At 36.7% G+C, this 26,669-nt stretch overlaps 3 protein-coding genes across 6 annotated transcripts; 1 reads left to right on the top strand and 2 right to left on the bottom strand.

Annotated features, from left to right (window-relative positions):
* Positions 1 to 1,837: 1,837 nt before the first annotated feature.
* On the bottom strand, positions 1,838 to 7,409 carry LOC111800227 (protein FAR1-RELATED SEQUENCE 11-like). Of its 4 annotated transcripts, XM_023683827.1 has the most exons (5): positions 7,184 to 7,409; positions 6,927 to 7,003; positions 5,733 to 6,747; positions 5,081 to 5,524; positions 1,838 to 2,794 (listed from the first exon to the last, which is right to left on the bottom strand). In XM_023683827.1, the coding sequence occupies exons 3-5, from the start codon at positions 6,711 to 6,713 to the stop codon at positions 2,177 to 2,179; spliced, it is 2,043 nt and encodes a 680-aa protein (XP_023539595.1). In that variant the 5' UTR covers positions 6,714 to 6,747; positions 6,927 to 7,003; positions 7,184 to 7,409; the 3' UTR covers positions 1,838 to 2,176. The 4 variants fall into 4 exon arrangements, with proteins under 4 accessions (XP_023539595.1, XP_023539594.1, XP_023539593.1 ...); XM_023683826.1 differs by having other exon boundaries at positions 6,927 to 7,409; XM_023683825.1 differs by having other exon boundaries at positions 5,733 to 7,003.
* Positions 7,410 to 14,535: 7,126 nt separating this feature from the next.
* On the top strand, positions 14,536 to 18,418 carry LOC111800233. Its single transcript, XM_023683834.1, has 15 exons — positions 14,536 to 14,896; positions 15,201 to 15,308; positions 15,809 to 15,868; positions 15,976 to 16,077; positions 16,272 to 16,355; positions 16,439 to 16,557; positions 16,642 to 16,743; positions 16,866 to 16,982; positions 17,071 to 17,136; positions 17,221 to 17,287; positions 17,407 to 17,460; positions 17,547 to 17,636; positions 17,747 to 17,806; positions 17,901 to 17,927; positions 18,022 to 18,418. Exons 1-15 carry the CDS (start codon positions 14,876 to 14,878, stop codon positions 18,115 to 18,117), a joined length of 1,173 nt encoding a protein of 390 aa, XP_023539602.1. The 5' UTR covers positions 14,536 to 14,875; the 3' UTR covers positions 18,118 to 18,418.
* Positions 18,419 to 18,449: 31 nt separating this feature from the next.
* On the bottom strand, positions 18,450 to 19,819 carry LOC111800237 (annexin D8-like). Its single transcript, XM_023683839.1, has 4 exons — positions 19,269 to 19,819; positions 18,917 to 19,135; positions 18,761 to 18,850; positions 18,450 to 18,696 (listed from the first exon to the last, which is right to left on the bottom strand). Exons 1-4 carry the CDS (start codon positions 19,794 to 19,796, stop codon positions 18,487 to 18,489), a joined length of 1,047 nt encoding a protein of 348 aa, XP_023539607.1. The 5' UTR covers positions 19,797 to 19,819; the 3' UTR covers positions 18,450 to 18,486.
* Positions 19,820 to 26,669: the final 6,850 nt, after the last annotated feature.

Below are 26,669 nucleotides of genomic sequence, written 5' to 3'. Positions count from 1 at the left end.
CAAGGTGGAGGTTCGATGTGCCAACCAACCAATAGTGCTTAAGGTTCTTTTGTTCCAACAAGTTGTTATTTCTGCTTCACTTATTTGTTTTGATGCATTTTTATCATGACCCATATCCAATCTTTGGTATTAGAGCTAGGATGTCGAAACAAATGTCGTCACCATACAAAGTCGTCGAAGGAGATATGATGGTGATAAAGAGCAGAAAGGAGAGGAGTGTAATGCTTCAGTACCTATTACTCAAGAAGAGTAACTACACAACATGGTCGATAAAGATGCATGTTAATTTACAAATACAAGGCGTGTGGGATGCTATAGAGCAAGGTGATGATGTTGAGTGTAAGGCAAGATGGCTCTTGTCGTCATCTATCAAGCAATCTCGAAGGACATCCATCTCATGTTGGCAAAGAAGAACTTGGCAAAGGCAGCGTGGGAGACGCTGCAAACAATGCATGTAGGTGTGAAATGTGTCAAGGAAGCAAAGGTGCAGATATTGAATAGTGAATTTGTGGCTATCCGCATGAAGGATAGTGAATCAATACATAACTTGGGCATGAAGTTGACGATGATCTTCAGCAACATCCGTTCGTTAGGGTACAAGGTGGAGGAAATCTTTGTCGTTAAAAATTTCTTCAAGTTGTCTCCACCGAGATTCATGCATATTGTTACCTCCATTAAGCAGTGCAGTGCCCTTAAGAACATGTTCGTTGAGGAGGTCGTTAGTTGCCTTAAGATCTATGAGAAGAGACTCTGTGGCCACAAAGAAGGAGGAGGAAAAAAAAAAAAACCACATCTTGCTCACACATGAGAAGTGGCTCGCAAGGGAAAAAAAAAAAAGATGTGGTTGACTCATAGTCATCCCTGATAAGAATAAAAGCATGATCAAGTGTTACGCTCATGAAAAGTACAGGCATTATGTGGTAGAGTGCCACAACAAGGAACGTGATGAGGAGGCAAACATCACATTCACAAAGGATAAAGAGTTTGCATTGATGTTGGCCAAGAAAATGTACAACTTGTTGATGCTCAATAAAGAGAAGATAAAGAGAAGATTATGGTGAATCCCCTCACAGGTGACAAAGACTAAATGGAGACCAACATATGGTACCTAGACAACTGAATGAACAACCACAGGAGATCGAGAAAAGTTCAAGAAGCTTGATAAGAAGTTTATTGGAAACGTGAAACTTTGCGATGGATCAATTTTACCGATCCAAAGCAAAGTATCCATGTTGTATCAATGTAAGAATGATGATCAGCTTCTATTGACTAAGGTATATTGCATCCCGAGTTTGAAAGAGCAATATTATTAGTCTTGATCAAATGACGGAAGAAAGTAGCAGAATGAAGTTAGTCAACTCGTTTCTCAAGATTTTCGACAAAAATGGAACCCTATTGATGAAGGTCAAACGACCACGAAACCGCCTGTATACTAATGAAAGACCATCAACATTTTTAAAATTATCCATTTGGGTGAAGAAACCAATGGGTCTAGAGAAAAAGTAACCTAAGAATAGAGTCTAGAAGAAACTACATTTAAACATGTTTTGAAAGAACAAATGTTAGTCAATGGGATAGTATTCACTCTTAGAAACGATAAGCATCATGGACCATGTCGCAAGAGAATATATTCGGATCTAAATCCTGGGTAAGAGACACTACACTCTCAATTTCATTTGATTTTATTCGGTATAAAAGTTTGCATATATAATCCGTGCCTTATTGAACATTTTAATACTCACTCTCTTATGAAATGATTTTTAGATTAGAGTAAGGTCGTTAAGATGAAGTCATGAGGAACTCTAGAATTTTTGTGTCTTCATTACTAAAGAATATGTAGGCAAATTTGTAAGTAGAGAATTAGAACAGAAGGAAATGTGTACAAATGTGTACAAATGAGTACAAGAGAGGAAAGCTTACACTAAATTCTTTACATCACAGAATTGTGGAGAAGGTAAAATAATCCTTCTTAAGCAAATAGATGGCACAACACCTCTTTTCTTTTGCTAATTCTGAATACCATACAGTAATGGCACATGAAACTAAGCTCATCGGCCTTTAAAATGACCTGTCTTTCACCTATTCGTCTCCTCTCCCGAACCCGATCGCAGATCGGTCTCACTTCATGTACAATGTTTCCTTGAACTCTTTTTCCTGGTTTAGTTTACAACATGGGTCACAAGTTCCTGTGTAGGGAAGAAACATCCCTCGAACCTGGTAATGATGTTGGATGTTCCCGCACGCGAGATAAGAGCAGAGACACTTGCTCGGTTGCGATATCAAGCCTCTCCTGGGACTTTGCAGATTCGGTTACAAGAGTCGACACCAAGCTCTGCAACAACTGAATCTTTTCAGCATGGTCATTTGTAGTATTTTGAAGGAGCTTTGCTGAATGCATGCTTATCCTTCTCCATCGTACGGGAAGATAGCTATCGGGTATCTGGAAACAATTCACAGTCGAGAGAACTCGGAGGGCATGGCGGCAAAGAATTCCAGAGAACTCAAATTGATGGCAACTGCAACTTATGATGCCTTCACGAGGAACCCAATACACCTTCCGACCTCCCTCAACTTTCGTATGATGTCTCACAAGAAAGCCATCATCCATTTGAAACGTTGCATAATGGGCTGCCAACACGAGTTGTTCTTGAAGCTTCGAGAAGGCAAAGGGAGTGAGGATGGTGGCAGCGTGCGATTCCATTGGGGCGCCTGTTTTGAGACTGATATTTTGGAGATTTTGTTGCATTGTTTGTTGTTCTCCAGCTTGATCTCTAAAATCCACCCCAACAGCTACCTGAACAAGCACACTTAACCAATTTCATCCAAACTATCCTCATAATGATCTCCTAACAATTAAAACATTCTTACATGAAATAAAGTTACTTATGTATGTTTGAATGATATCCATTGATTGGATGAATCTAATACCCACACCAACCGTGAAAGCCAAATGAGAAACCATCCAAATCAAGCTGATATGAAATATACATGAAATGCATAACGCTAAGCAATCAAATAATGAATTAACGACCCCTGATTTAACTAGAAGTCTATTAATCTTTCATCTACATCGCTGATCCTAAGGGTGGCCTCTCTTGAGGCTAAGCAAAATTTGGATTAGTCAAAGTCATAATTTCTCATGGTTCGTTCAATGATCATCTTTATTTCAATATCTTCTAGGATCTATTCTCTAAAGCTTCAAACATTGAAAACTCTCCATTTGGCTGGGTACACAGGAGAAATCAATACCATAATTGCATCCATAGGTAAGGTTTTTAGTTGTCTATAGCATCAGTGTTGTGAGCCATGTGAAGAGGCAATCAAGGATCAGAACCATATTTTATGGACATTGTTCCTTCTTGTTTAGTCATAATTGGAGATGGCAAGCAAGCTTAAAAAAACCCAGCTTTTAAGGTCAGTTCAGTTTTTGAAAGTATAAAACCTAAGAAGAAACACCAGTTTAGTTTGGAAGGATTTGGAGTTGGATAGGCCAGGGTCAGGAACCAACCCACTTATACCACTAATTGAAGTGTTTACTACCTCTTTTGGTTATGCCCTTGAGATCACTTTGGCTCTTTTTTTATGTGACCCTTTGTATTTCTTTTATTGTCTCTTTCAGACTCCAAGCAGAAGATCAAAAACAACGATGCGATGTTTAGCATAAAGTAACATTGTTTTAACAATTAGGAAACGATAAACACGATATCAATAAATAAGCAACAAAAAAAAGTATGTAGGAAGAAGAAAAATCAAATGCAAAGATATTTAATAACTAGAGGGAAAAACAAGGAAGAAGAAAGAGGGAGCAAGGGAGAGTCTACAAAGAGAAAATCCAAGGAAAGTGAAAGACACTGGGGAAAGGAAGGAGGGAGAGAGAGCATGCGAGATTCGATGGAAGAATATCAGAAGGAACAAGTGCCAAAGCGCATCTCAAGCAAATGATAAGGGAGGTGAAGTTCAAATATATAGGTTTACGAGTCCTTTGGTTGCTATGGATGAGAAAGACAAGTGCTCAATTCTATATTAAAGTGCTTGACATGGTTGCCATGAACATTTATTCAGAAAGTAGGTAAGGCTAGCACCAATCTAAATTCGCAAAATGACACATGACCCACTGAGCAGAAAGGAAGGTTACGAGTGCTTGGTCACACCTTGAAAACATGGATCTTCTAAGTATTTTTATGAGAGTTAACTTACGAAGGAAATAAAAGTTAAAACGTTCCGTAAACTCAATAACAGATCTCTCAAACAAAAAAATTCAATCCAATCTCATTCATCATTTCTCTTTACACAACTTTAGTTGGTAATTTACCAACAGAGGGTCATCACTTAATCAAGTGAAATTCATCTATTATGATTCATTATATTTTGGAAAAGAGATAAAGTTAAATGTCTCTAAGTGATGGCTTTAGTGGTAAAGACTTGGGATGTTTTGGGAGTCTATAGGGAGAGTCTAACGGAAAATTTAATAATGTAAAACTCTTGCCTCTTAGAGATGGTCTTGCAATGCAAAAACTTCCTCAAAGATAAGTGAGATAGGCTATTTGCACGATCCAAAAGGCCAAAGGGTAGGGTCCTACCCCACTTGTCAATAATATATATATATATATATATATATATATATCAATAGAACTTTGATTCACAGTTGTTTTGTGTAATTGTTGTATAATGTCTACCTGTAGGTTCGCTTATAGGACTAAGATTTTTTGTTTCCTTCATTATAACTAAGCGTCTCACGATGATTCTTACAAGTGTTTGATCACACTCCAAAAACTACATAACATGCGTCTAAAGTATGTTGGTGCCAAAAATGACATTGCTCAAATTAGTGTTTTGAAACTTGGTGGATCTAGCATACCCCAGGTTAAACTCAATATCTTTTTATAATAGCTCTAAATCAACCATTAATTGCCTAGATTGCGCAAAATTCACTCGATCATAGGCTACAAATTGGCCCTATACTTCAATCACAAAAAGGAGGTGCAAGAAGCTTGATGAGGACCAAACAAACAGCTTGGGTAAATATTACCGAAATAAGTTAGATTTAATCCAACAAAAATAGTAAGACAGATCAGCGTACCTGTTCAATAAACTGTACTAGTCGAGTCTGTGCACTCAAAAATCGCTGAATAAAAGCATTAATTGTTTTTGATTGGCCAATTGTTGTCATTCCAGCGAAGAAATGGCTTCTCAAGAATGGTAATGCCCAAAGTGATCGCAAGCAGTACAAGTTGGCTATATGCCTGTTAGTGTGCAAACCGAAGGAATTCTCCATATCCCTCCACCCTAATTCAAAATCCTCAATAGATTCCAGATTATATAGTCGACAGAATTCACTTTTCCACTCGTTATAACGGTCTCCAAGAACAGCATTAAACCATGATGGAAACTTCGCCACAATCATCCAAATACAGAGTGCATGCTTAGTAGTTGGCAATTCGACTGCTATTGCATCTTTGAGACACACATTTTGGTCAGTTAATATTGTCTGTGGAGCCTTTCCATTCATGAACCCTATAAAAACCTTGCATAGCACAGTAGAAACAAACAAACAAATAAAATCAGAGTGGTGACCTATTTAAATAGATGTTCTACTAATTGTGTTACTATTGAGAATTCTGATTTTTCGAGAGTTGGAAGATAAAAATTGGTAATATTATAGTTACCCAAAAATGTTACATAGTCAATATAACACACTGATTGAAGAAGAGATAATTTTTAAACTCTAGTACCTTTAAAGCCCATGCAAATGATCTCAAATTCTCCTCCCGAAGAAGTACACAACTTAAGAAGCAAGGCATGCCATAGTTATTAATTCCAACCCATATACCAAGTGGCAAGTCAAATGCAGTCAATCGATGTGTGGTATCAAAGACAACTGCATCACCAAATATCTCATATGCTTGAATGGACGAGGCATACGACCAAGCAATGTTCTCTAACCTGTTGTTTGAATCAATCACATACTCAAATTTGAAGTTTGGATCTTTCTCCTTAATGTTTCTGCACATCCTCAATAAGTCAATGCTCTCTTCTTCATGATCTAATTTTCTAAATGATTGAAGTAGATTTCTTACATCCTTCTCAGTGAAAGGCAAATATCCTGGCTCCACGCCTTTTTCTAGCTCCATAAGCCTCATCATTTGCTGCACAGAAATTCCTGATTTGGCATACATCACAATTCGAGCCTTGTCTATCTCAGAAATTGTTCGATATGCTGGAAGGAAACGAACTTGGTTTGGTTCTAATAATTCATGATTATGGTGGTTTGCAAAACCAGTGATACGCCACTCTGGTGGTCCTAGTTCCATTGTTTTGCTTATCCTCATATATGCTTGACATCCACACCGAGAGGATTTTCTATTTCTTTGAGGCTTATTTTCGTTCGGCGTTTTAATAGGTGTATTTCCAGCACGATGGCAAACGAAATAGCGCCTAGTAAGGCCTTTCCCAATCCCATCTTTTCCCTCTGTTCGATGTCTTCGAATTGAGAAGCCACACCTCTTTGCAAATTCACTATAAAACTCATAAGCAGAGTCATGAGTAGGAAACCTTTGCCCTATATATGGAATTGCATCGTTACTTGAATCCAAGGACAGCCTGGTTTCATCAGGAGACTCCTCTGTGCTGCCGGTTTCATCTAAAGACAAGGATTGTTGGTCAGAGGGATCATCATATACCACCAACAACTGTCCAGTCTCCTCAGACATCATATCTCATCTAACTCCTCAAGTTCAATTTAATACCCTGGCTCGAGCACGTACAAATCAGCAAACGAGAATGAGAATGGGGAGAAAATTATGCGCAAAATGAAAAGCTCAAAATATTCATCACTCTTCTTCACAATCTTCGAAATTTGAAGAAATTCGTCTCCCTTCATATTCAGGAAGCAATAAAACCATTGCAAATGAAAATATACGGCTTACAAGTACAGAAATTTGCAATTCAATCCCAAGAAGAGCACGTCTAAGTCAGTGAAACGCCCTCCTAGAGTCCTAATATACTGCAGAACGAAGGTGATACTCAATTTTCACAACATGGGTTTTTCCATACATCAGCGTTATCTCATCATATTCAAGTTACAGCCAGAATTGAGCAAATGAACTAAAACTGTCAAGTGCCCAGATCACAATTCCTAAATTGGCACAAATTTTCAAGCACAAAATACAGGAAGAAGGCCTACGCGTTTCCAATTGACGGAAGTGTGCGGCAACCGGTTGCGTTGTGCGGCGGGCGTTTGCAGCGATCTAATCAAAGGAGGCGGCGTACAGCGGTCATTGGCAGACGTGTGGCGGCTAGTGCCGAGCGGATCAGGAGGGAGACGGAGAGGTTCTGGCGGCCGCCGAGATTGCGTCGACGCCAAGACGAGAGGCAGAGCTGGCTGGTGGAGATGACGCTAAAGGAGCCGATTGGAATGGGGACTGGGAAGGGGAGTGATGGTAGGGTTTTGTATTTACTCTTGGTTCGGTTGATTCGGTTCGGTTCGGTTCGGTCTTAATCAAAAATTGAATCGAATCGAAAAAATCCAGATTTCTTTAATATCAATATGAGGTTTCCGAATACTAACAAAAACTCAAACCAAACAATTAGATCGACGGTTTGGTTTGGTTTGGTTTGGTTCAAATTTTCGGTTTTTTCTGCACCCCTATTTATTTTCTACCATTTCTCTTACCCCCGTGCATAACGGAATCATGTATGCCCCCTTTTTTTAGATCCCAGTTTAACATATTTCATTTTAGTTTTAAGTATTTTTAAAAATATTTTTCTAGAAATTTCATCAAATTTTTATTAATATTTTCATTGATAATACATTATTAAATTACCGATATTTGGTAGTTAATATAATTAATTGTTACGTTACCGAAATTTTTTAGGGTGATATAATCATCTATTTTAAAATTTAACGTGGTCAACTTTCTAAAATTTTAGACTGATCCAAGTTTGCTATCAAATGTACGTCCACAGTGAAAAAATGAAAATGTGCAATTGGGGTTTGTGTCGTGTGCCCATTTATATGCGATTAAAAAAAATCATCTAAATTCATTAAAAAAAAATAGAAAATCCTGTAAACCGATTGCCTGAGTTCATAAACAAATAAAATAAAAGGTCTAGGACGGGTCTCCTTTCTAACCGCACAAACCTGCACACTCTTGTGTGCGACTAGCCATCAATGATCCATTTAAAAATAAAAAACAGGAAATACTCAATAAACAATCTACTTGTAGGCTCTTATCTAAGTTTCCTATTCAATGTTTTAGCTCATAAGGTTTATCTAGTCATCGTGCTTCCCGTACATAAGTCAGGGTCATTCATCTATCTCGGGCTCTAGGGTGGATGTAGCAAGTATGGAGGAGGAGTCGCTCTCTACAGGTAACCTCTCACGTCTCTCTATAATTCCACACGTGTCTGTTACTAGGTACTAGTAGGGATCTCCCTTAGTGGCGCCCAACATGCTTCTTATTCATAAGTCATTCTAGATTAGAATAGTACAAGGCAGGCTCCCCACTAAGGACAATCGAAACTCCCCTAGTAGTACTCTCTAGCCACGGGTCCAAAGTGAGTGGCATCGTAATCCTATATACCAAGTAGATTCTAACTTATCGAGATAAGTTCACAAGCGCTCCAATTATCCCTATGTGGTATTAGTCAACCTAAAACAGTCAAATATGGACCTTTATCGTGGCTTAGCTAAGGCTCACAAACTCAACATATAAATATAACAATACACATAACATCGATCCAAATGTAAGGTATGGATTGACACTTTGACTTTGGATGACTCGGTGGTGTAAAAAGACGAGCAAATCTTTCGTGAAATAAAACAAATAGAATTTAAAGCATAATATACATTATATTTATATTATATCAAAATAGTGTACGTACATAAGTAGTTAAAACACAGAATAGTTAAAATAAAAAATAAGGAACGGGTACAAAATATTTAAAATAAAAGGGGATGGAGGACGATGGGTGAGGCTTGTCTATGACATTTTCTCTAGAGTTCGCTCCCGACTCGACCAACTCCTTATTTACCTGAAAAATGTGGAAAACATGGAGTGAGTACAAAGGCTCACTAAGTAGCCTACTTTTAGGCTCTTAATCGTGTCTTGATATGCTAGGGTACCACACTCTTTCTTTTCTTGTTCTAGTTCTTATTGTAAGTACTTAGATCCTTCGGTTCTGTTCTTGACTTGTGAGTTCTTAATATGATCTATCTTGAGAATCTTTGTCCTTGGATTTTGAGGTCTCAACCTTGGTTCTAATCTAAGGGCCTTATTACTATTGTTTTGGTTTCTTGTCTTCAGAACTTGGATCTTGATCATTGTCCTAGTCTTTGATCGTTGTCTTGTTCTTGATTACTTTCTTTGTTTTTGTTCTTGTTCTTGTTCTTTGTTCATTCTCCAAGACACTCCCCTAGAATTTACGGTACTACTCATGAACCTGACAACTTGTGTCCAAGGCTTCATGAGTTCCAAGCAATGTAGTTTGAACTCGCATCTAGGGCATGCCTTACGATACAGTCTGAAAATCTATGCCCAAGACTTCATGCATTCCAAGCGGCATAATTTGAAAACCTACATCCAAGGCTCTTACATTCCAAGCGATGTATTATGATCCTGCATCTAGGGTTTGCCCTGTGATACAACCTGAATACCTATGCCCAAGGCTTCATATGTTCCAAGCGACATAGTCTGAATATCTACGCTCAAGGCTTTGTACGTTTCAAGTAGCGTAGTCTAAACACCTGCATCCTGGGCTTGCTATGTGATACAACATGAATACCTATGCCCAAGGCTTCATATGTTTCAAGTGACATAGTTTGAATACCTACGCTCAAGGCTTTGTACGTTTCAAGCAGCGTAGTCTGAAAACCTGCATCCATGGCTTGCCCTGTGATACAATCTGAATACCTACGCCCAAGGCTTCATACGTTCCAAGTGGCATAGTCTGAATACCTACGCTCAAGACTTCATATGTTCCAAGCAGCTAGTCTGAGTCATAAACATGTTTTACCATGGGAGGTCTTAGAAGTTTCTTGAGTTTCTGAGTTTAAGGACATTGGTCCATAATTCTTGAGCGGTACCTAGCATTTTTCTTACATTGGTAGTTGTAGAGCTTGTGTAGTATTTTCCTAGGTTCTCAATCTTCAACACTATATAATTTCTAAGGTTCATAATTTCTGGAAGCATAAGTCGTATTATGCATACTTAAGCTCTACATAACTTAGTAACATACATGAGTCATTTAGAATGACATGAAGTCATAATGAGTTCTTTAGATAATTCTAGAATTGTCTTGAATTCTGGAAAGAATTACTTGAGGTAATCCCCTTAAACGCTTCTTAGGCCCTAACTTGGTTTAGGTTTAAAACTTGATCTAATCAACTTAGAATCTTGAACCGTCCTTAGGAATAGACCTGGTAAGAAGTAATAAATTATTTGGAGGGTGTTTAGACCTATAAATACCTTAAAAGGTCCTAGGGGCATTTTGATCATGTTACCACCTAATTCATGTTTAGCTCTAAACATGTTCGAATAGCTTTCAAACTTTATCATGTCATAAATCATCATAAAATAGGATGTACTACAAGGTTTCATAGCATTTTGAGATCATTTAGATCATGAACCGAAGGTAAGTTACCTTAGGGACATTATGGTTATTTTACATCATTATTTAGTTTAGCTACTCAACTTTGTCCCATGCCCACCAAATTTCATATACAATCTTAACATGTCATAATATGCTGATGGTGTTAATATAACACATGCAAAAGCAATTTGGATCTTAGACACTCTAAGTACATCAATTATAGTAAATTAGCTAGCATGTTCAAAATCATTAAAACTCAATGAGTTTGAATACTAACCTTTTGTCGCTCAAGTTTCTTTTTCCTCACGTACCGGTTTCGAACCACTACTAGTGTCTTCTCCACTATTCTCCGACCTTAGAATGGGATTGTGGAATCCCGTGAGTGACTAAACTTTAGAGGGATTTAGTATATATGAAGAGAGAGTTTGTCAGAGGGTTTTCTAAGGTTTTTTTTTCAAAAGAAAAACTTTCCATGTACCATGATCACTCTATTTATAGAGTCATGTTTGCATGTTCTTGCAAATTTGAGATCACCAAATTTTGATACTCAAAATTCCACTCAAGCGTTTGGAATTATGTGGCAAGCATGCAAGTTTGAGTTCACCAAATTTTGACACTCAAAATTCCACTAAAATTTGTGGGGTTTATTTGGCAAGCATGCAAATTTGGTTAAACCAAATTTTGACACCTCAAAATTCCACTAACATGAATTTTTCCATGAAATGAAGTCAACATTTTGACTTTCTTCCTTTTAATTCAAGAATTAATTTCAAATTAAAGTAATATTAAATGGTTAATTAAACAATTTAATTAATATTTAATATTAATTCAAATGTCAATCCCAATCAAGATACATATTTGAATAAAATATTTAAATCTTATTTAAATATATCATATTCTCTCTTTTTGTTTAATTTGTAAATAAAACAAATATGCGGTTAAATATATCGTATATATGTAGCGCATATTCCCTAATTCGAATTCGAACATTTCAAACTCACTTGTCACACTGTTCAATGGTTCGATATGAGCTAGCAGAGGGACCTAATGGACCTATAGATCATGGGCTCCAACGATCCAAGATTAACCGGTTAAACTTATTAACCTTGCTAACCAACATTCGTTAACTACTAGGACACTCCACTATAGTCTAGTAGTTGCACTCCCCTCACTATAGATATATTTCTGTCCATTTGATATAATCATGATTAGTAAGTCGATTCTTCACAGGTTGTTCGTAACTAGAGCTGGGTCAATTTACCGTTTTACCCCTGAAGTTACTTCTTGTTCCTTATGTCTCACTAATCCTCTAATGAACAATTGGTTTGTGGTCCAACCAGTAAACCTAATCAAGGCCTGGAGTTCGTGCTTAAGGGAACTACCTCTCTTCTATCCCTAAAAGTGGGTAGGAGTGAATTCCATCTTGCACCTCACGTCCCCAGCCATTCACCCAGTCTTATCCCTGAAATGGGAGGCCTATTGAGTCGGCGAACTCGAGCCACTCTCACCCATGCAAATCTAAAGATAATTCCGAATAAACAGGAGTTCATGGTTAGCTCAGGATTAAAAATCGAGTTACCTAGGTCATCGAATGAAAAGAAAATCAATCTCTACAGTAAATGACATTATAAAGTGAGAATGATTTTCTTCATGGTCCGATCTTATGCAATACTCATTGCATAGGACACCCCCACTCACATGTCTCCACATATACAATTTAGTGATCACATTATTTATGTCATATACAAAAGTGAGCCGCATCTATAGCGTCCCTAGGATAAGGTACTCAGTCTTATCCCCATACTATAGATCATTTTGACTATGATCCACTCTTATGTCTCTACATATAGTTCAAGTAATCATACTATAGTCCGAGTGTTCTTAGTTTATTGGATTTAGATTAATAATCGTAAAGTTCACTTTATTCAATAACAATCTTTACTGAATAAACAACAATAATAACTTTATTGAAAATAGAATATATCTATATATATATATATATATATATATATTTTGTTTGTTTACAAACTATGAGTTTTAGGACATAAAACCCAACATATGCTTCGCATTAAAATTTAATGGGTAGCAGAGTTCATTTAGTGGGTCATTTTAACGTTATTTAAATCCCGAGCAATTCGATCGATTCAAGGCCTTAACTCATGGTTCTTTGTGTCTTCTTTCTATTCCCTTAATTCATACTTGACATAGGGTATATATTGAAATTCAAGCGATTCTTACAAGTATTTCTTTAGAAAAGTCCAAAATGGCTACTTACCTCGTCGTGTTGACGTTCAGGACCTTTCGTATCCAAATTACTTAATTTTCTTTAACCGATTCTTTAGAGTGTCTAGTTTCTAGAACCATAAAGTTTTTCATGAGAACTGGTTTAGAGGAGGGTTAAAATTGAGAAAAATTAAGGGAGGGTCGAGTTTTGGGTTAACACGGCCGGTTCAACGACCATGTCATTGTCTTCTTCCTCTAGAAGGAAGAAGATGCCCGCGACCAACATCGCTGCCACTTGAAAATACTTCTCCATAGCTCCATTCACGATGTTTCTTCCCTCGATTTTATCATGAAACTTAATGGTGTTGCAAGGAAGAACTAGGGATTGATTTCATATCTACTCATGGATTGCCACCTAAGTTATTCTTGTAACATCCTTAATTTTCTTATCCTAAATTAATAACGTCACTAAATGCATGCTTTGAAGACATATGCAAAAATTCATATTAAATACTTTTAAAATAAAACTATGGACGTAACTATTCAATTCAATAAGAAAAAAAAAAAAATAATGGAGATAACACAATTTTTTAATTTAAAACAAAATATATTTAATTTGAAAAGTTCAAATTAATATTTAATATATAAAATATATTAAATAAATTGAAAAAAATATATTTAATTTAGAGTGTTCAAATTAACATTTAATATATTAGAAAGGTTAATATAAATGGAGAAAAATGTATATTAATTTAAATAATTTAAATTAATATTTAAATATTATATATATTAAAAATGAAAAATGTATTTATTGTATTTGATAAAATTAAATATTAAAAAAAATTAATTTATACCTATACATTGAATAAAAATATATTTAATCAGATATTTTATATTATTTATATATAATTTAAATAAGATATTATATCTTAAAACTGCATTTACTATAAAAATAATTAAAATTTAGCTCTAAAGTTTAAATCTATTAATATATAGTCAGATATTTTAAAACTACTGTATTTATTGTAAAAACAATTAAAATTTAATTTATTAATTTTTCGTAACACTTCAATTTAAAACAAAAATAAAAGTAAGGGTTAAATTAATGAATTTATTCAAAAGAGTTGGACCATTAAAAGTTCACCAACACAAATAAAAACATTAAAATTCATGAAATTAAGTTCAAAAACTAAAATTAGAATATTAAAAATTTATAAACCAAAATCGAATGAATCCAAATGTTTTAAGTTGAATTAATTAAAAGTATATCGTAAAATAATTTTGCAATGATTAAATCACTCTCTTGCATTTAAAATTTAATTTTATGATTTAAAAATGACATTTGAAACGGTGAAATTAAATATTTTGATTAATCAAACAAATATTTTAGAATATCTTATAAAAATAATTATAATAATTTAAAAATTACTCCCAAAAAATGCGGAAGAATAATTTTGGAGATTTTAGCTTCGATAATGTAACTGCCATATCTAATTAAACCAATTTAAAAAGAAATAAATAAGGGGCAATAATAACGCACGCCTCCCACGACGACAGAACATTCATGTTCTTACAATTAAAAAAAATAACTTATAATAATACTAATTATTAATATTATAATAATAATAATAATCCCAGAAAATACAAAAAAAAAAAAAAAAAAAAAAAAAAAAAAAAAAAAAAAAAAAAANGTTGTTCTATTTCTGATTGTGTGTGTTAATTTCAGCCTTCCAAACTCCATTGCTACTCATCTTGTTGCACCTTCTCAACTGGGTCTCTGTTCTTCCTTTTTGCATCCATCAGGGACCCTCATTACAGTCCCTTTTGTCAAATCAAACCTCTCTTTATCTCTGATTAAAGTGAATAGACATTGATTTTCTTCAATTTTTTAATGGAATTGTTGCTCTGTTTCTGTTCAACATCTTTCCCCTTTCTTAAACTTCCTCATATTCCTTCATGAAATTCACCTTCCCAAACCCAAACAGATTTAGAACTTAAACAAAATTAGAATCGCCATTTGTTTGTTCTTTTTTGACCGCATGCCCCACGATTTTCGAGCAAAATGATGAAGGCCCTAGCTTCTGTAATCTCTCTGACCTCTTTCTGTGCTAGTTTTAGTGTAACCCATTTGGATTATGTGTGTTTATGTTGCTCTCATTTGATGTTTTTTTTTTTCTTGTGTGTGTTCTGTGGAGGTTTTATGATCGTGAGGCGCTTCTTTTGAACTTTGAAATTGTATTTTCTGGGTTGCGATTATTTGCCTCAAACAGAGTGAAATTGACTGTTATATTCATTTTTGAGAATAGCTTTGTTACTGTTTTGATCTTTCAAATGGGTCCTTGTTGGTTTGGTCTGTTTGATTCTGATATCAGTTCATTAAGTTTCAGAATATTATACTACCAGAGTCGAAGAATAGATTGCGCCTCTGTACTTTCTTCGTTGCCGTTATCCTTGGTGCAGGAGTCTATTTCATTGCAAGTGAATTCATTACAAAGGTAGAAATTGAAGCATATCTTATCAAAGTTCTTATAGCTTCCTTGTTCTATGGTTATGACTGTTTGATGATGAAAGTCCCGCATCGGCTAATTTAGGGAATGATCATGAGTTTATAATCAAAGAATACTCTCTCCATTAGTGTGAGGCCTTGTGGGGAAACCCAAAGCACAGCCATGAGAGCTTATGTTCAAAGTGGATAATATCATACCATTGTGGATAGTTGTGTTCATCTAAAAATGAGAATATCTTGGAGGTTAATGGGTTTGTGTTGGCCCTTGATTTCTTGCTGGTTAATTAAATGTTCGAATTAAGGCCAGTTTCATTCAAACCTCAAAACCCTTACAAGGAAGCTTATGATCTTTATGTCTTGTTCAACTCCTTCCACTTGATAGCATGAACTTCTAGCCTTTCTCTCGCTAGTTGATCGATGAAATTGTTACTTATAAAGAAAATTTAAAGACTGAAATGAGCCATTGATGGATATTTGACCAACTTGCAGGAAATCTTTAGATGGGAGGTATTTTATTCCGCTCGAAATGTAATATCCAGCAGGTGCAAGGTTCGTCTAGTCTAACCATGTGTTGTTTTACGGTTTCTCATTGAGTTTTGTTCGTGTTTGTTCGATACGTTTTCTTAATCTCCTTTCTATTGTGTCATCTTATGTAGAATCAATGCAGGCCGCCCGGGAGTGAGTTTCTGCCAGAAGGAATCGTTAGTAAAACATCTAACTTTGAATTTCAGCCTCTATGGGGGTCGACTTTAAACAATGTAAGTAATGTGAAGATCGAAATGAGCTTTTCTTATTCGATATCTGATTTATTATCATCAGAAGAATCGAAATTGAAAATCTCAGTTTCCATTATTTTCTAGTGATAAATAATCCAACTTGGTTATCGTTTGAGGAGAAATCTGATGGTCTATTATGCATCGCCCTTAACGAGTGTCAATAATATTTGTGCTAGAAAACGCCGAAGGTTTCGAAGAACTTGTTATCTATGGCTGTTGGAATCAATCAAAGACACATAGTGTCAAAAATTGTTGAAAAGGTTATGATTTGATCACCCTTATCCTTCACTACATTCTTTTTAGTGATTCGATTGTTTGCTGATACGCGATTTTTCGTTTGCAGTTCCCTCGAGATGATTTTGATGTGATGCTTTTTCATTATGATGGTGTTGTGGATGAATGGAGGGATTTTTCATGGAGTTCTCGTGCAGTACACGTCTCGTCTCTGAATCAAACTAAATGGTAGTGTTTATTCATATACATTAGCTTTCTATTTTACACGTTAAATTGGAGATATAATTGGTATTAAACGGTGTCATGGCGTAGGTGGTTTGCAAAGCGATTCTTGCATCCAGATATAGTTGCGGAGTATAATTACATATTTCTTTGGGACGAGGACCTCGGTGTTGAAAATTTTGACCCAAAACGGTAGGTGTGGTTTACTTTTCGTTATTGTTAAGTTCACGGTAATCTCTTTCCAATGTTCGATATTTGAATTTGATGTCCATATTTATGTGTCGATGTCTTTTCTTCGTCTAAAACTATTTCAGATACATATCAATCCTTAAGGAGGAGGGGCTTGAGATATCACAACCAGCTCTTGATCCGGTTAAGTCCAAGGTGCACCAGGCTCTTACTGCACGTAAAACTGGCTCGAAAGTTCACAGGTCAGTTCTACACCAGCTCGAAAGTTCGAAAGTTCACAGCTCTTGATCCGGTAACGTCGACCAATTTTCTTAATTGTTTTTAAAACAGAAGGTTTTACAACTCCAAAGGCTCTGCACGGTGTGATGCTAATAGCACGGGTCCTCCATGCACGGGGTAAAAATTTACTGCAACAAAATAGGTTTTTCAAATTTTTCTACTGGTGTTACCTCAGATTAAATATTTCAAAATTTCATGTAGATGGGTAGAAATGATGGCTCCTGTGTTCTCAAGAGCAGCATGGAGATGCACGTGGTATATGATTCAGGTAAATCAATAGGAATCCGATATCATTTTTTTCGTGAACGAGTTCAAAACGTCCTGCTTGAACGTCACTACTAATATTCAAAAGCTTACCCTATTTTTGTTTTTCCCTTTGCTTTACAGAATGATTTGATCCATGCATGGGGCTTGGACAGACAACTTGGCTATTGTGCACAAGTAATTTCCACACTTTATCATTACTTTTACTACGCTTGGAAGCTACCGTTTTCTTGTAGCGTTTGTGAATATCGATTCTCTTCTAGGGTGACAGAACACAGAAAGTCGGTGTCGTCGATGCAGAATACATAGTTCATTTAGGTCTGCCTACGCTCGGTGCCTCCAACCGCAATGTGGTATGCCATGCTTGTTCTGATGCAATCTCTTCAAACTTTCATTATCAATGTTCACTAAGATGACATTAGATTATCCGAAACGACACTAAACGACCCTCACATTTACGCAGCTGAATGCCGATGCTCCAGCTCGTTCGCAGAAAAAAGAATTGTCAAACTTCAACGAATCGGTTTGTGTGCTGAAAATATTTCCTCAACTTTTATGTTCTTCAGAATCACTTGAACTTATGTCAAACTCCCCTCAAACCTTCCCATTTTTTGCAGGAACACAAAGTTGATAATAGAGTTAGAGTAAGTCATGGACAATCCATCCAAGTAGTTTATTTTTTTTTTGGCTTGATGATTAAATTTGGTTCATTGGAGGTTTCCATTGTATCATGTGTAGGTGAGGATTCAATCTTCGTTAGAAATGCAGATTTTTAAAGAACGATGGACGAACGCTGCGAAGGAGGATAGTTGTTGGATTGACCCGTATCGATAATTACCGACGTTCACGAATGCGATTACAATTGTTTTATATTCATTTTTATGAAATAAAACTGGGAAGTGAAGGTGTTCTAGTCTTCATTAACAGAGCGCAGCTTACATCTTATACCCAACAGATTCAAATCACCACAACGAGTCTCTTCATTTTTTCTTACTGTATAAAAGTTCTTTTTTTTTTGGGTTGTAAATACATTATAGTTTTGAAAATGTGAGGTGTTTGTAAAATTTTAAATTTAAGTAACATTTTCTTGGTTGTAATTTACGTTTTAATCTATTTGAATGCGATCGATCGTTTATTAATTTTTGATATCGAACATTCCAAAGCCATTGAATCAAAATAACACCATTTGGTTGTATGGTATAATCAGTATGTTGTTTTAATAGCCAACGCAACAAGAAAATCTCTATAATCTTCACAAAAAATACTCTCACGTATTGCTCCTCTTAATTGAATCCCATATTTCCCTTTAAAAGCCCTTTGAATTTCATCCAAATCAACCTCAGCTCTGCTCACCAATACTCTCCTCAATGCTCCATTATCAGTTTCTTCACCCTTTATGCATTTGTAAACCACCTGATTCATTCAACCATGTTCAAATACAAATCTTTTCAAAATAAAATGATTATTGTGTGTATACCTTGGCGTAATACTTTGGAGGATTAGATATACACTTGACGACGGTATGTAGGACGTTCTCGAATTCTCCGCAATTTCGTAACTTGAGAGCCTGTAAGAGTATAGCTCAAACGATATGATTATGTGAAAATAGTTGATACGTAAAATTTTTTAATACCTTGGTGAAGTTATGTCCAAATATGTGTTGGTAGCATGAAAAAGTAAGCTTTAGCTGTGGAATGCTTCTTTTAGTGAGCATTTCAAGAACAGCTTCTTCTTCTATGGCTACTAAACTGTCCTTTACTGTTTCATACAGCCTTCTAGCATCACACTTTGCTATATGTTGGCTAACATCTGCATTATGGGCTTTGTGTGAGGCAGCCAATGCTACGAGAATCTATTGCAAATTTATGTCAATTTTGTATGCATACGAGAAAAAAAAAAAAAAAAAGTTTGAACTTGTAACGGCCTAGGCTCACCGCTAGCCGATATTGTCCTCTTTGATAGCGGTGGGCCGGAGCTTACTTTACCTTTTGGTATGAGTGAGGAGGGTCTATATTGATGATATCTTGTTCCAATTTGGTTTGATATCTTGCTCGATAAGATTGTTTAATGAGAAAGATTTGACTTGATTTTCTCCCCACAAATATTTCAATAAGAGCCTTGTAATTAATGTCTCCTTGTTCGAGAGCTTCCCGAGCGAGAACCGCGTCGCGTTCATGAGGATCAAGCATCCACAACGACAAAGCTTGAGCTACTAACTCTTTCCTCTCCTTTTGAACATTGATTGTCCCAAGTCTTTCCACCAACTCTTCACCATAGATTGCCTTGTAAATCTTCCTCATTTGTTGTCTTTCCATCAGGTTTCGAGTGGCGAGAACTCGAACGAGGTTATTGCTTCTTCGATCCCAGGAATCGTGAATCTCAATACAATCTTTTTCGAGATCATCGGTGTTGATCGACATATTTGGCAGTTGGGTAGGGAAAGAGAGGCATTGAGTGGCATATATAGGGAAGAGAAGGAAAGGGAAAGTGAGTTGGTTTCTTATGTGTACCATTGGATTATGAGTGTGTCTTTTGAAGAAAGCAGTGATGTTAAAAGTTTGTGGCATGTGAGTGAGAGAGCTTTGTTTTGTAGCTAATGGTTGTTGGGTTTCCTAGTAGATACTCAGTATTCAACCCTTTCTTTCACATCTTTTCTCCAACTCTCTCCTACTTTTTCTGTCTCTATCCTAGGTAAATTGATGTCTAATAGAACTCTAAACTTTCAATTGATAACTAATATATTCGATAATATTTAGACATATAGTGTTATAAAGTTTTAGATTGATGGATTAAGACTTAATCGTGGTCGACAAGTCTCTAGGATGTGTTCCAACGACATAAAACTTCCTCAACAAGATCTGATACTTCTTCCTAGCTATCAAGCTTTACTTCATATGGTTTGAAACTTCTTCTACAAAATCTTTTTCTAAAGTCGAACACAGGATCAAAGTTTGTGAGAGTCTTAAAATAAAATCCTCCTAAGATTTGAGAGAAGAATGAGTATAGGGAATTCTCAATTCTCCCTAGAGAAGAAAGTATTATTTTCGAGAGTCATGTTTGTAAAGAATTTGGACTAATTTTTGTTAAATCTAGAATAATATATATTTAATTAGGTAATAAATTTGTATCTTATTTAAGTTATTTTTAAATATAATAAAATATCTCAATATATTGTAAGGACCACTTTTTAGGTTTTGAATCACCTATTAACGTGGAGGTAAAAAAGGGATAAAATTTTTCAATTTTGTAAATACACACAGTTAATTTTGAATATAAATAATAAAACCTTACAATAAAAGAGATAAACAATACAAGTCGACTCTAGTTATTATAAAAAACAGTTAACAAAATGATACAAGTTGTAAGAAAGCGACATTAAAATAAAATTTAAAAGTACCATTCGATCTAGGAGTCCTTCCTACAACTGTATGGCTCTACATTCTCCCGTTAATGAATACCTACTATCGATCTGTAAAATAAAAAAGAGTAGGAATGAGTATAAAAATATTCAATAAGTAGCTTTATTAAAACTTCTTTTCCGTGTTTCTTAAGGTATATGCTGAGTTAGCCAATTCCATGGCTTGAGTTCTTTCTAGTCGAGGAAGGCTCTCTAAGCAAATATACCCTACTTTTTCCTATTCCAAGAAGGTAAGTCACCCGTAGAGATTTATTCCGGTTTTCTAGGTACACCTAGCCTCCCAATTCCTACTCTCCATGGTCCATATAACCATCACACTTCCTCCACATAAGTTGAAATGTCCTCTTTGTCTCGGGCTATAGGGTGAGTCTAACATGTATGGAGGAGTTGCTACTTGTTACAAGTAACCTCTAAGTCTCCCTCCATAACTCCATACATGTCTACTACTAAGTGCTAGCCAGAAGTTCCATACGTTCCTAACAAGCTCCTCATTCTCATGTTATTCTAGGCTCTTAGATGGTGCAAGATAGACTCTCCACTAAACCAACCAAAGCTCCCTTAGTAGTACCCTCTAATGTACATGTCCTAAGTGGGTGGCGTCATATTCCTATATGCTAAGCAGATTCTCACCAGTGATGCGAGTTTACGGTTAGAGGTTGCAACCTAGCTATCCCTACATAGTACCAGAGAGCAAGGTGCAACATCTTAGCAATAGGCCGATGACTTTAGCATGATGCAATCTTTCCTTTGGTTCACTTCAATATCGAGGTAGTACTTGAGTAACTCGAGATCAGTTATTTCAAATTCTTTTATCATTTGTTGCTTGAACTCTTTAATGCCTTCTACACTTGTACTAATGATGATCATGTCATCAATGTACACACCAACTATAAGTGTTTCAGCTCCATTGTTTCTTGTATACATTGATTGTTCTTGCAAGCACTTCACGAAACTTAAACTCTTTAATAACTTGTACACTTTGGGCAATGTACACTTTTTCTTAGAGGTCACCAATTGGGGACGATGATTTGACATCCAAATGATGGACCTCCCACTCGTGTTGAGTTGTGAGGGCGATAATCAACCATACATTGTCGAGTCTAGCAAAAGGTGCAAAGAACTCCTTATTGCTGCACATATCCCTTTTCCATGAGTGTTGTGCTTGATGACATTTTTATCACTATTCCTCTTCAACTCAAACACCCACTTCAAACTGATGAGCTTGTGTCCGAGCGGTAAGTCAGTTAGTGACCACTTCTTGTTCTTCTTAATGGCTTCAAGTTCCTTTTGCATGGCCTCCTACCACGTCATCTCAACAACTACGTCACGGTAGGTTGTCAACTCCTCGATTGTAAACAACACTAACTTGTGGAGATCTAATTCTTCCTCATTTTTCCTAGCTAACTCGTAACAAATGCCTTACACACAACTTTCTTCATGTGCTAAGCACTCTCAAAACCCAATCTTACATAGTCCTAGTCAACTCATCTTGAGCTTGTTGTAACTACTCACAAGTGTGATCTTTGTGTCGTGCCACTTGTAGCTTTTCTTCAACTCCTTACCCAATCCAAGTGTCAAACTAGGGTCTATAATGGCACGATGGTTCTTGAGCATTCTTCCCTCACGTCACATCATCTTCTAACCTTAGAGAACTAATACCATTAACTATGTCCGACGATTGTGGCCCAGGTGCAACAACCTGCTGTCGCGACTTGTGTTGCCTCGTATAAGGCTTTATCCCCCAGTTGGACATGAACCATGTACTCTTAGAAGTTCGTTTAAATCTTCTTTGTCTAATCTTAGCATAATTGCCACAGCGGGCTAGTACTTCTCAACCTAAACTGGGTCCAAGGAATGTTCCCCACACTCAACATGTATGTTGCACACCGAACTTGATATTCTTTAGGGTAGTTCATATATGGGAAGGTTGTCTTTATTGGTACCAATCATGTCTCCGCTGTCACGGGATCTACCTTGCCTCTGTCGAACGTGGGTGGTGAACTCACTAATTTGTGAAGTAACTCTCACACACACTAACAATCGAACGTTCTGATACCGCTTTGTGAAAGTACTGCTCGTGTACTTGCGAAGGAAATGTCGAGAAGGGAGAGACAAGGTGACAAAAAATACTGAAAAAAATCTTTTTCTATTACACTGTACTCCTCTTTTTTCTTTTCTCTTGCTCTCTACGCTTTTGCTCTGACTTTACACGAAAGGGATTAGGTATTTATACTTTTTCTATTAGTAATAATAGGGGGAGAGAAACTCTCATAACCGGTATGTTAAGGATATTTAGTAATAAATTATAGTTTACCATATATATCATATTTGATATTTTATTATAAGGCAAATATCTAGCTATTTGCCTTCTTACCATAGTGATCTTCCCATTTATTGTTATTTTCATTTATTACTCTTTACATATCCGTGTAATTTATTTGATTATAAATAAGATAACTTTCACACCATTTACCATTTAGGTGTGGTGGATTAATCAAACATTCTCATGGTATCAGAGCCTTTTCGGTTTAACAACCCTGATTCTTTCTTTTCAATGGCTTTTGAATCTTCCACTATTTTTCTCCACCACCACGCTAGCTTTAACACTGCAGGGGCAATCGCCATGGCTGCCGCAAGTGGAGGCGATTGATTACTCTTCGGCTCCACCCTTTTGACCTCCAAATCACCCTTCGCCATACTCTGTACATACAACCTCACCTTGTCCAACACAATTAATTTTCCCTCAACCAACATAGTCTCTTTCATTTTCTTTCCAATTTTCCCTTCATCCTTCACAAAAACCTTAACCTAAACCTATTGACCTTCTACCGAGATTTACCTTTAGAATCTGGGCGCCTTGGCCTCTTCGCCAACCAAGTTGCTGCCGCCCTTCTCGCCAAAATTGGCTCCTTTGCCCAACGTGGTGACTCTACCGGCTTCAACATTGTCTTTGTCCCTTGCTCTAGGTTTCCCCCTTCTACTTCTTGGGTTAGAAATATTATCACTGGAGCCAAGGCAGCATCGTCGCTGAGCGACAATCCCTCTTCATGGGTTAGACACATTCTCGCCGAAGCCAAGGCAGCATCGCCGCTAAGCAGCGATCCCTCTGCAGTTTTCGATGGTCAAGAAAGTGTTTCTCTACACCTCCTCTGAACCAGGTTGTTGACATCTTCACGAAAAGTGTTTCTCAACCTCTTTTTGAATTTTTCAGATCCAAGCCTTCACGTTCGTTCAAATCCGACGCTCAGCTTGCGGTGGGGTATTAAGGATATTTAGTAATAAATTATAGTTTACCATATATATCATATTTGATATTTTATTATAAGACAAATATCTAGCTATTTGCCTTCTTACCATAGGTATCTTTCCATTTATTGTTATTTTCATTTATTACTCTCTCCATATCCTTGTAATTTATTTAATTATAAATAAGATAACTTTCACACCATTTACCATTTAGCTGTGGTGGATTAATCAAACATTCTTACTCTACCATCATTCTCGAAGAGAACTCTCTATCTTTTTCTTTCAATTGGCTTTTCCAAATTAATTTTTCTAACATAACCAATTTATAAAGTTGACATTAACTTTATTTAAAACAAAAACTAACATTCCGCATTTAAGTTTATTCCAACAAAACTCCCCCATAAACTTAAATGCTCCTACCATCTGTCATGCCAATCATCTTCTTGTATTTGTCGAAAAGCACTTTCGGTAGCGATTTTGTAAAGATGTCTGCAACTTGATCCTGACTTGCCACATGCAGCAATTCCACGCTTTCTTCCTTCACATGATCTCGGATAAAGTGAAATCGAATGTCAATGTGTTGCTTCTTTCATGGTTCACTGGGTTCTTTGCCAACTCAATTGCTGATTTGTTGTCAACTTGAATCACGGTTGCACCTCATTGCTTTAGCTCCATTTTGCTCAACAAATTTCTAAGCCATATCGCATGACACACACACCAAGATACTGCCACATACTCGACTTCACACGTTGAGAGTGTCACGATCGGTTGTTTCTTTGAAAGCCAAGTAAATGTTGTGCTGTCCATGAAGAATACATAACCCAATGCACTTTTCCGATCGTCTATGTCTCCGCACCAATCACTGTTAGAGTAACCAATTAATTTGTAATCTTCTGTTTTCGAATAGAATAACCCAAGTGACATCGTTCCTTGGATATATCGTAGGACTCACTTCAACGCCTTCCAATGCGAATAAATCGGCTGCTCCATGAACTGGCCTATAATGCCGACACTTAAGAAAAGATTTGGCCTTGTGCATGTAAGATAGCGAAGGCTTCCTACCAGGCTTTGGTACCTATTTACATCTACTCATTCTCCTTCATCGTACTTTGAGAGTTTTGTACCTGGTTCCATTGGTGTTGATACCGGGTTGCAATTTTTCATCTTGTACTTCTTCAAAATCTCCTTTGCATATTTCTCCTGTGATATAAAGATATCCGTCTCTCCTTGTTTAACCTTAAAACCAAGGAAAAGCTTCAACAAGACCAAGTCTGTCATCTCAAATTCTCGTGTCATTGTGCTTTTGAACTCTTCTATCATTTCATCATTGTTGCCTGAAAAGATGAGGTCATCGACATAAAGAGCGACAAGTATCACATTACCTCCACTCTTATTTGTGTAAAGTGCTTGCTCGTGGGGACATTGCTTGTACCCGTTCTCCTTGAAGTATATATCGATACAAGTATTCCATGCTCGTGGTGCTTGCTTCAACCCGTAAAGCACCTTCTTCAATTTTAGTACCTTCTTCTCTTCTCCAATTTTCATGTATCCGGGTGGTTGTTCGAGGTAGACTTCTTCTTCAAGTACACCATTCAAGAATGCCGACTTGACATCAATTTGAAAAATCGGCCATTTGAATTGACGTGCTCGGGAAATGAGTAATCGGATTGTCTCCATTCTAGCGACGGGAGGAAACACTTCGTCATAGTCGATTCCCACCTTTTGCTTGTATCCCTTGCAACAAGTCGCGCTTTGTACCGCTCTATCTTGCCTTGAGCATTCATCTTTTTCTTGAATACCCACTCACACCTATGGGCTGACTTCCTTCCGATAATTTTGTCACCTCCCATGTATTATTGTGATGAATCGCTTTAATCTCCTCATTTATGGCAGTTTGCCACTTCTTGTCTCGCACCACCTCTTCAAAATTGATATTTTCAGCATCTACCAGAAGACATACAAAATGTACCTCATTTGTTGAATCATACAAGTCTCGCAAACTTCGCATTTTGGGTTGTCGTGTTTCATCTTCATCATCGAAAATTTCTGAGTCTGTTGGTGCACTTGTTGGTGCAACGACTGATGATTATTCAACTTCGATATTAACTTCTGTTGAATTGTTCCAGTCCCATTCGCTTGCTTCATTTACTCACACATCACGACTCACTATCACCATCTTGCTTATCGGGTCAAGTAGCTTGTATCCTTTTGTCTTCTCATCATATCCAATAAAAATATACCTTTTGCTTTTGTCTTCGAGCTTCGTTCTTCGTTGATCCGGTACGTGAGCATAAGTCACACTACCGAACACTTTGAGATGAGAGATTGTAGGCTTTTGTTCGCTCCAAGCCTCTTGTGGTGTTTGATAATCTAACTTCGTATGTGGACATCGATTTTGTACGTAGATGGTGCATTGCACGGCTTCTGCCCGAAATTCCTTTGGCATCCTTTTGCTCTTGAGCATTGATCGAACCATGTCGAGAATGGTCCGGTTCTTTCTCTTGACCACACCATTTTGTTGAGGGGTGTACGGTGTGGTTAGAAATTGCCTTATGTCTTGCTCCTTGCAATACTCCATGAAAGCTGACGAAGTATACTTGCCACCTCTATTGGATCGTATAGCTTTGATGTGTCTACCGGTTGCCTTCTCCACCAACACTTTGAACCTTTTGAACACCTCGAATGCCTCGGATTTTTCTTTCAGAAAGTAAGCCAAGTTTTT

Source organism: Cucurbita pepo, chromosome LG08 (genome assembly GCF_002806865.2).
Source record: "Cucurbita pepo subsp. pepo cultivar mu-cu-16 chromosome LG08, ASM280686v2, whole genome shotgun sequence".
In the NCBI taxonomy this organism is placed as follows: domain Eukaryota; kingdom Viridiplantae; phylum Streptophyta; class Magnoliopsida; order Cucurbitales; family Cucurbitaceae; genus Cucurbita; species Cucurbita pepo.
The sequence above is the reverse complement of the archived record's forward strand: the minus strand, read 5'-3'. Positions and strand labels throughout refer to the sequence as shown.

Excerpts from the sequence above, each read along its gene's own strand:
- LOC111800233 (XM_023683834.1), top strand. The coding sequence starts at position 14,876 with ATGATGAAGGCCCTAGCTTCT. Across the intron at positions 16,983-17,070 it reads ACTGGCTCGAAAGTTCACAG|AAGGTTTTACAACTCCAAAG; the intron begins GTCAGTTCTACA and ends TTTTTAAAACAG. Across the intron at positions 17,807-17,900 it reads TGTCAAACTTCAACGAATCG|GAACACAAAGTTGATAATAG; the intron begins GTTTGTGTGCTG and ends CATTTTTTGCAG.
- LOC111800227 (XM_023683826.1), bottom strand. The coding sequence starts at position 6,713 with ATGATGTCTGAGGAGACTGGACAGTTGTTGGTGGTATATGATGATCCC. Across the intron at positions 5,525-5,732 it reads CATTTGCATGGGCTTTAAAG|GTTTTTATAGGGTTCATGAA; the intron begins GTACTAGAGTTT and ends GTGCTATGCAAG. Across the intron at positions 2,795-5,080 it reads TAGTACAGTTTATTGAACAG|GTAGCTGTTGGGGTGGATTT; the intron begins GTACGCTGATCT and ends GTGCTTGTTCAG.
- LOC111800237 (XM_023683839.1), bottom strand. The coding sequence starts at position 19,796 with ATGGTACACATAAGAAACCAACTCACTTTCCCTTTCCTTCTCTTCCCT. Across the intron at positions 19,136-19,268 it reads CTCCTCACTCATACCAAAAG|ATTCTCGTAGCATTGGCTGC; the intron begins GTAAAGTAAGCT and ends AATTTGCAATAG. Across the intron at positions 18,697-18,760 it reads CTCCAAAGTATTACGCCAAG|GTGGTTTACAAATGCATAAA; the intron begins GTATACACACAA and ends TGAATGAATCAG.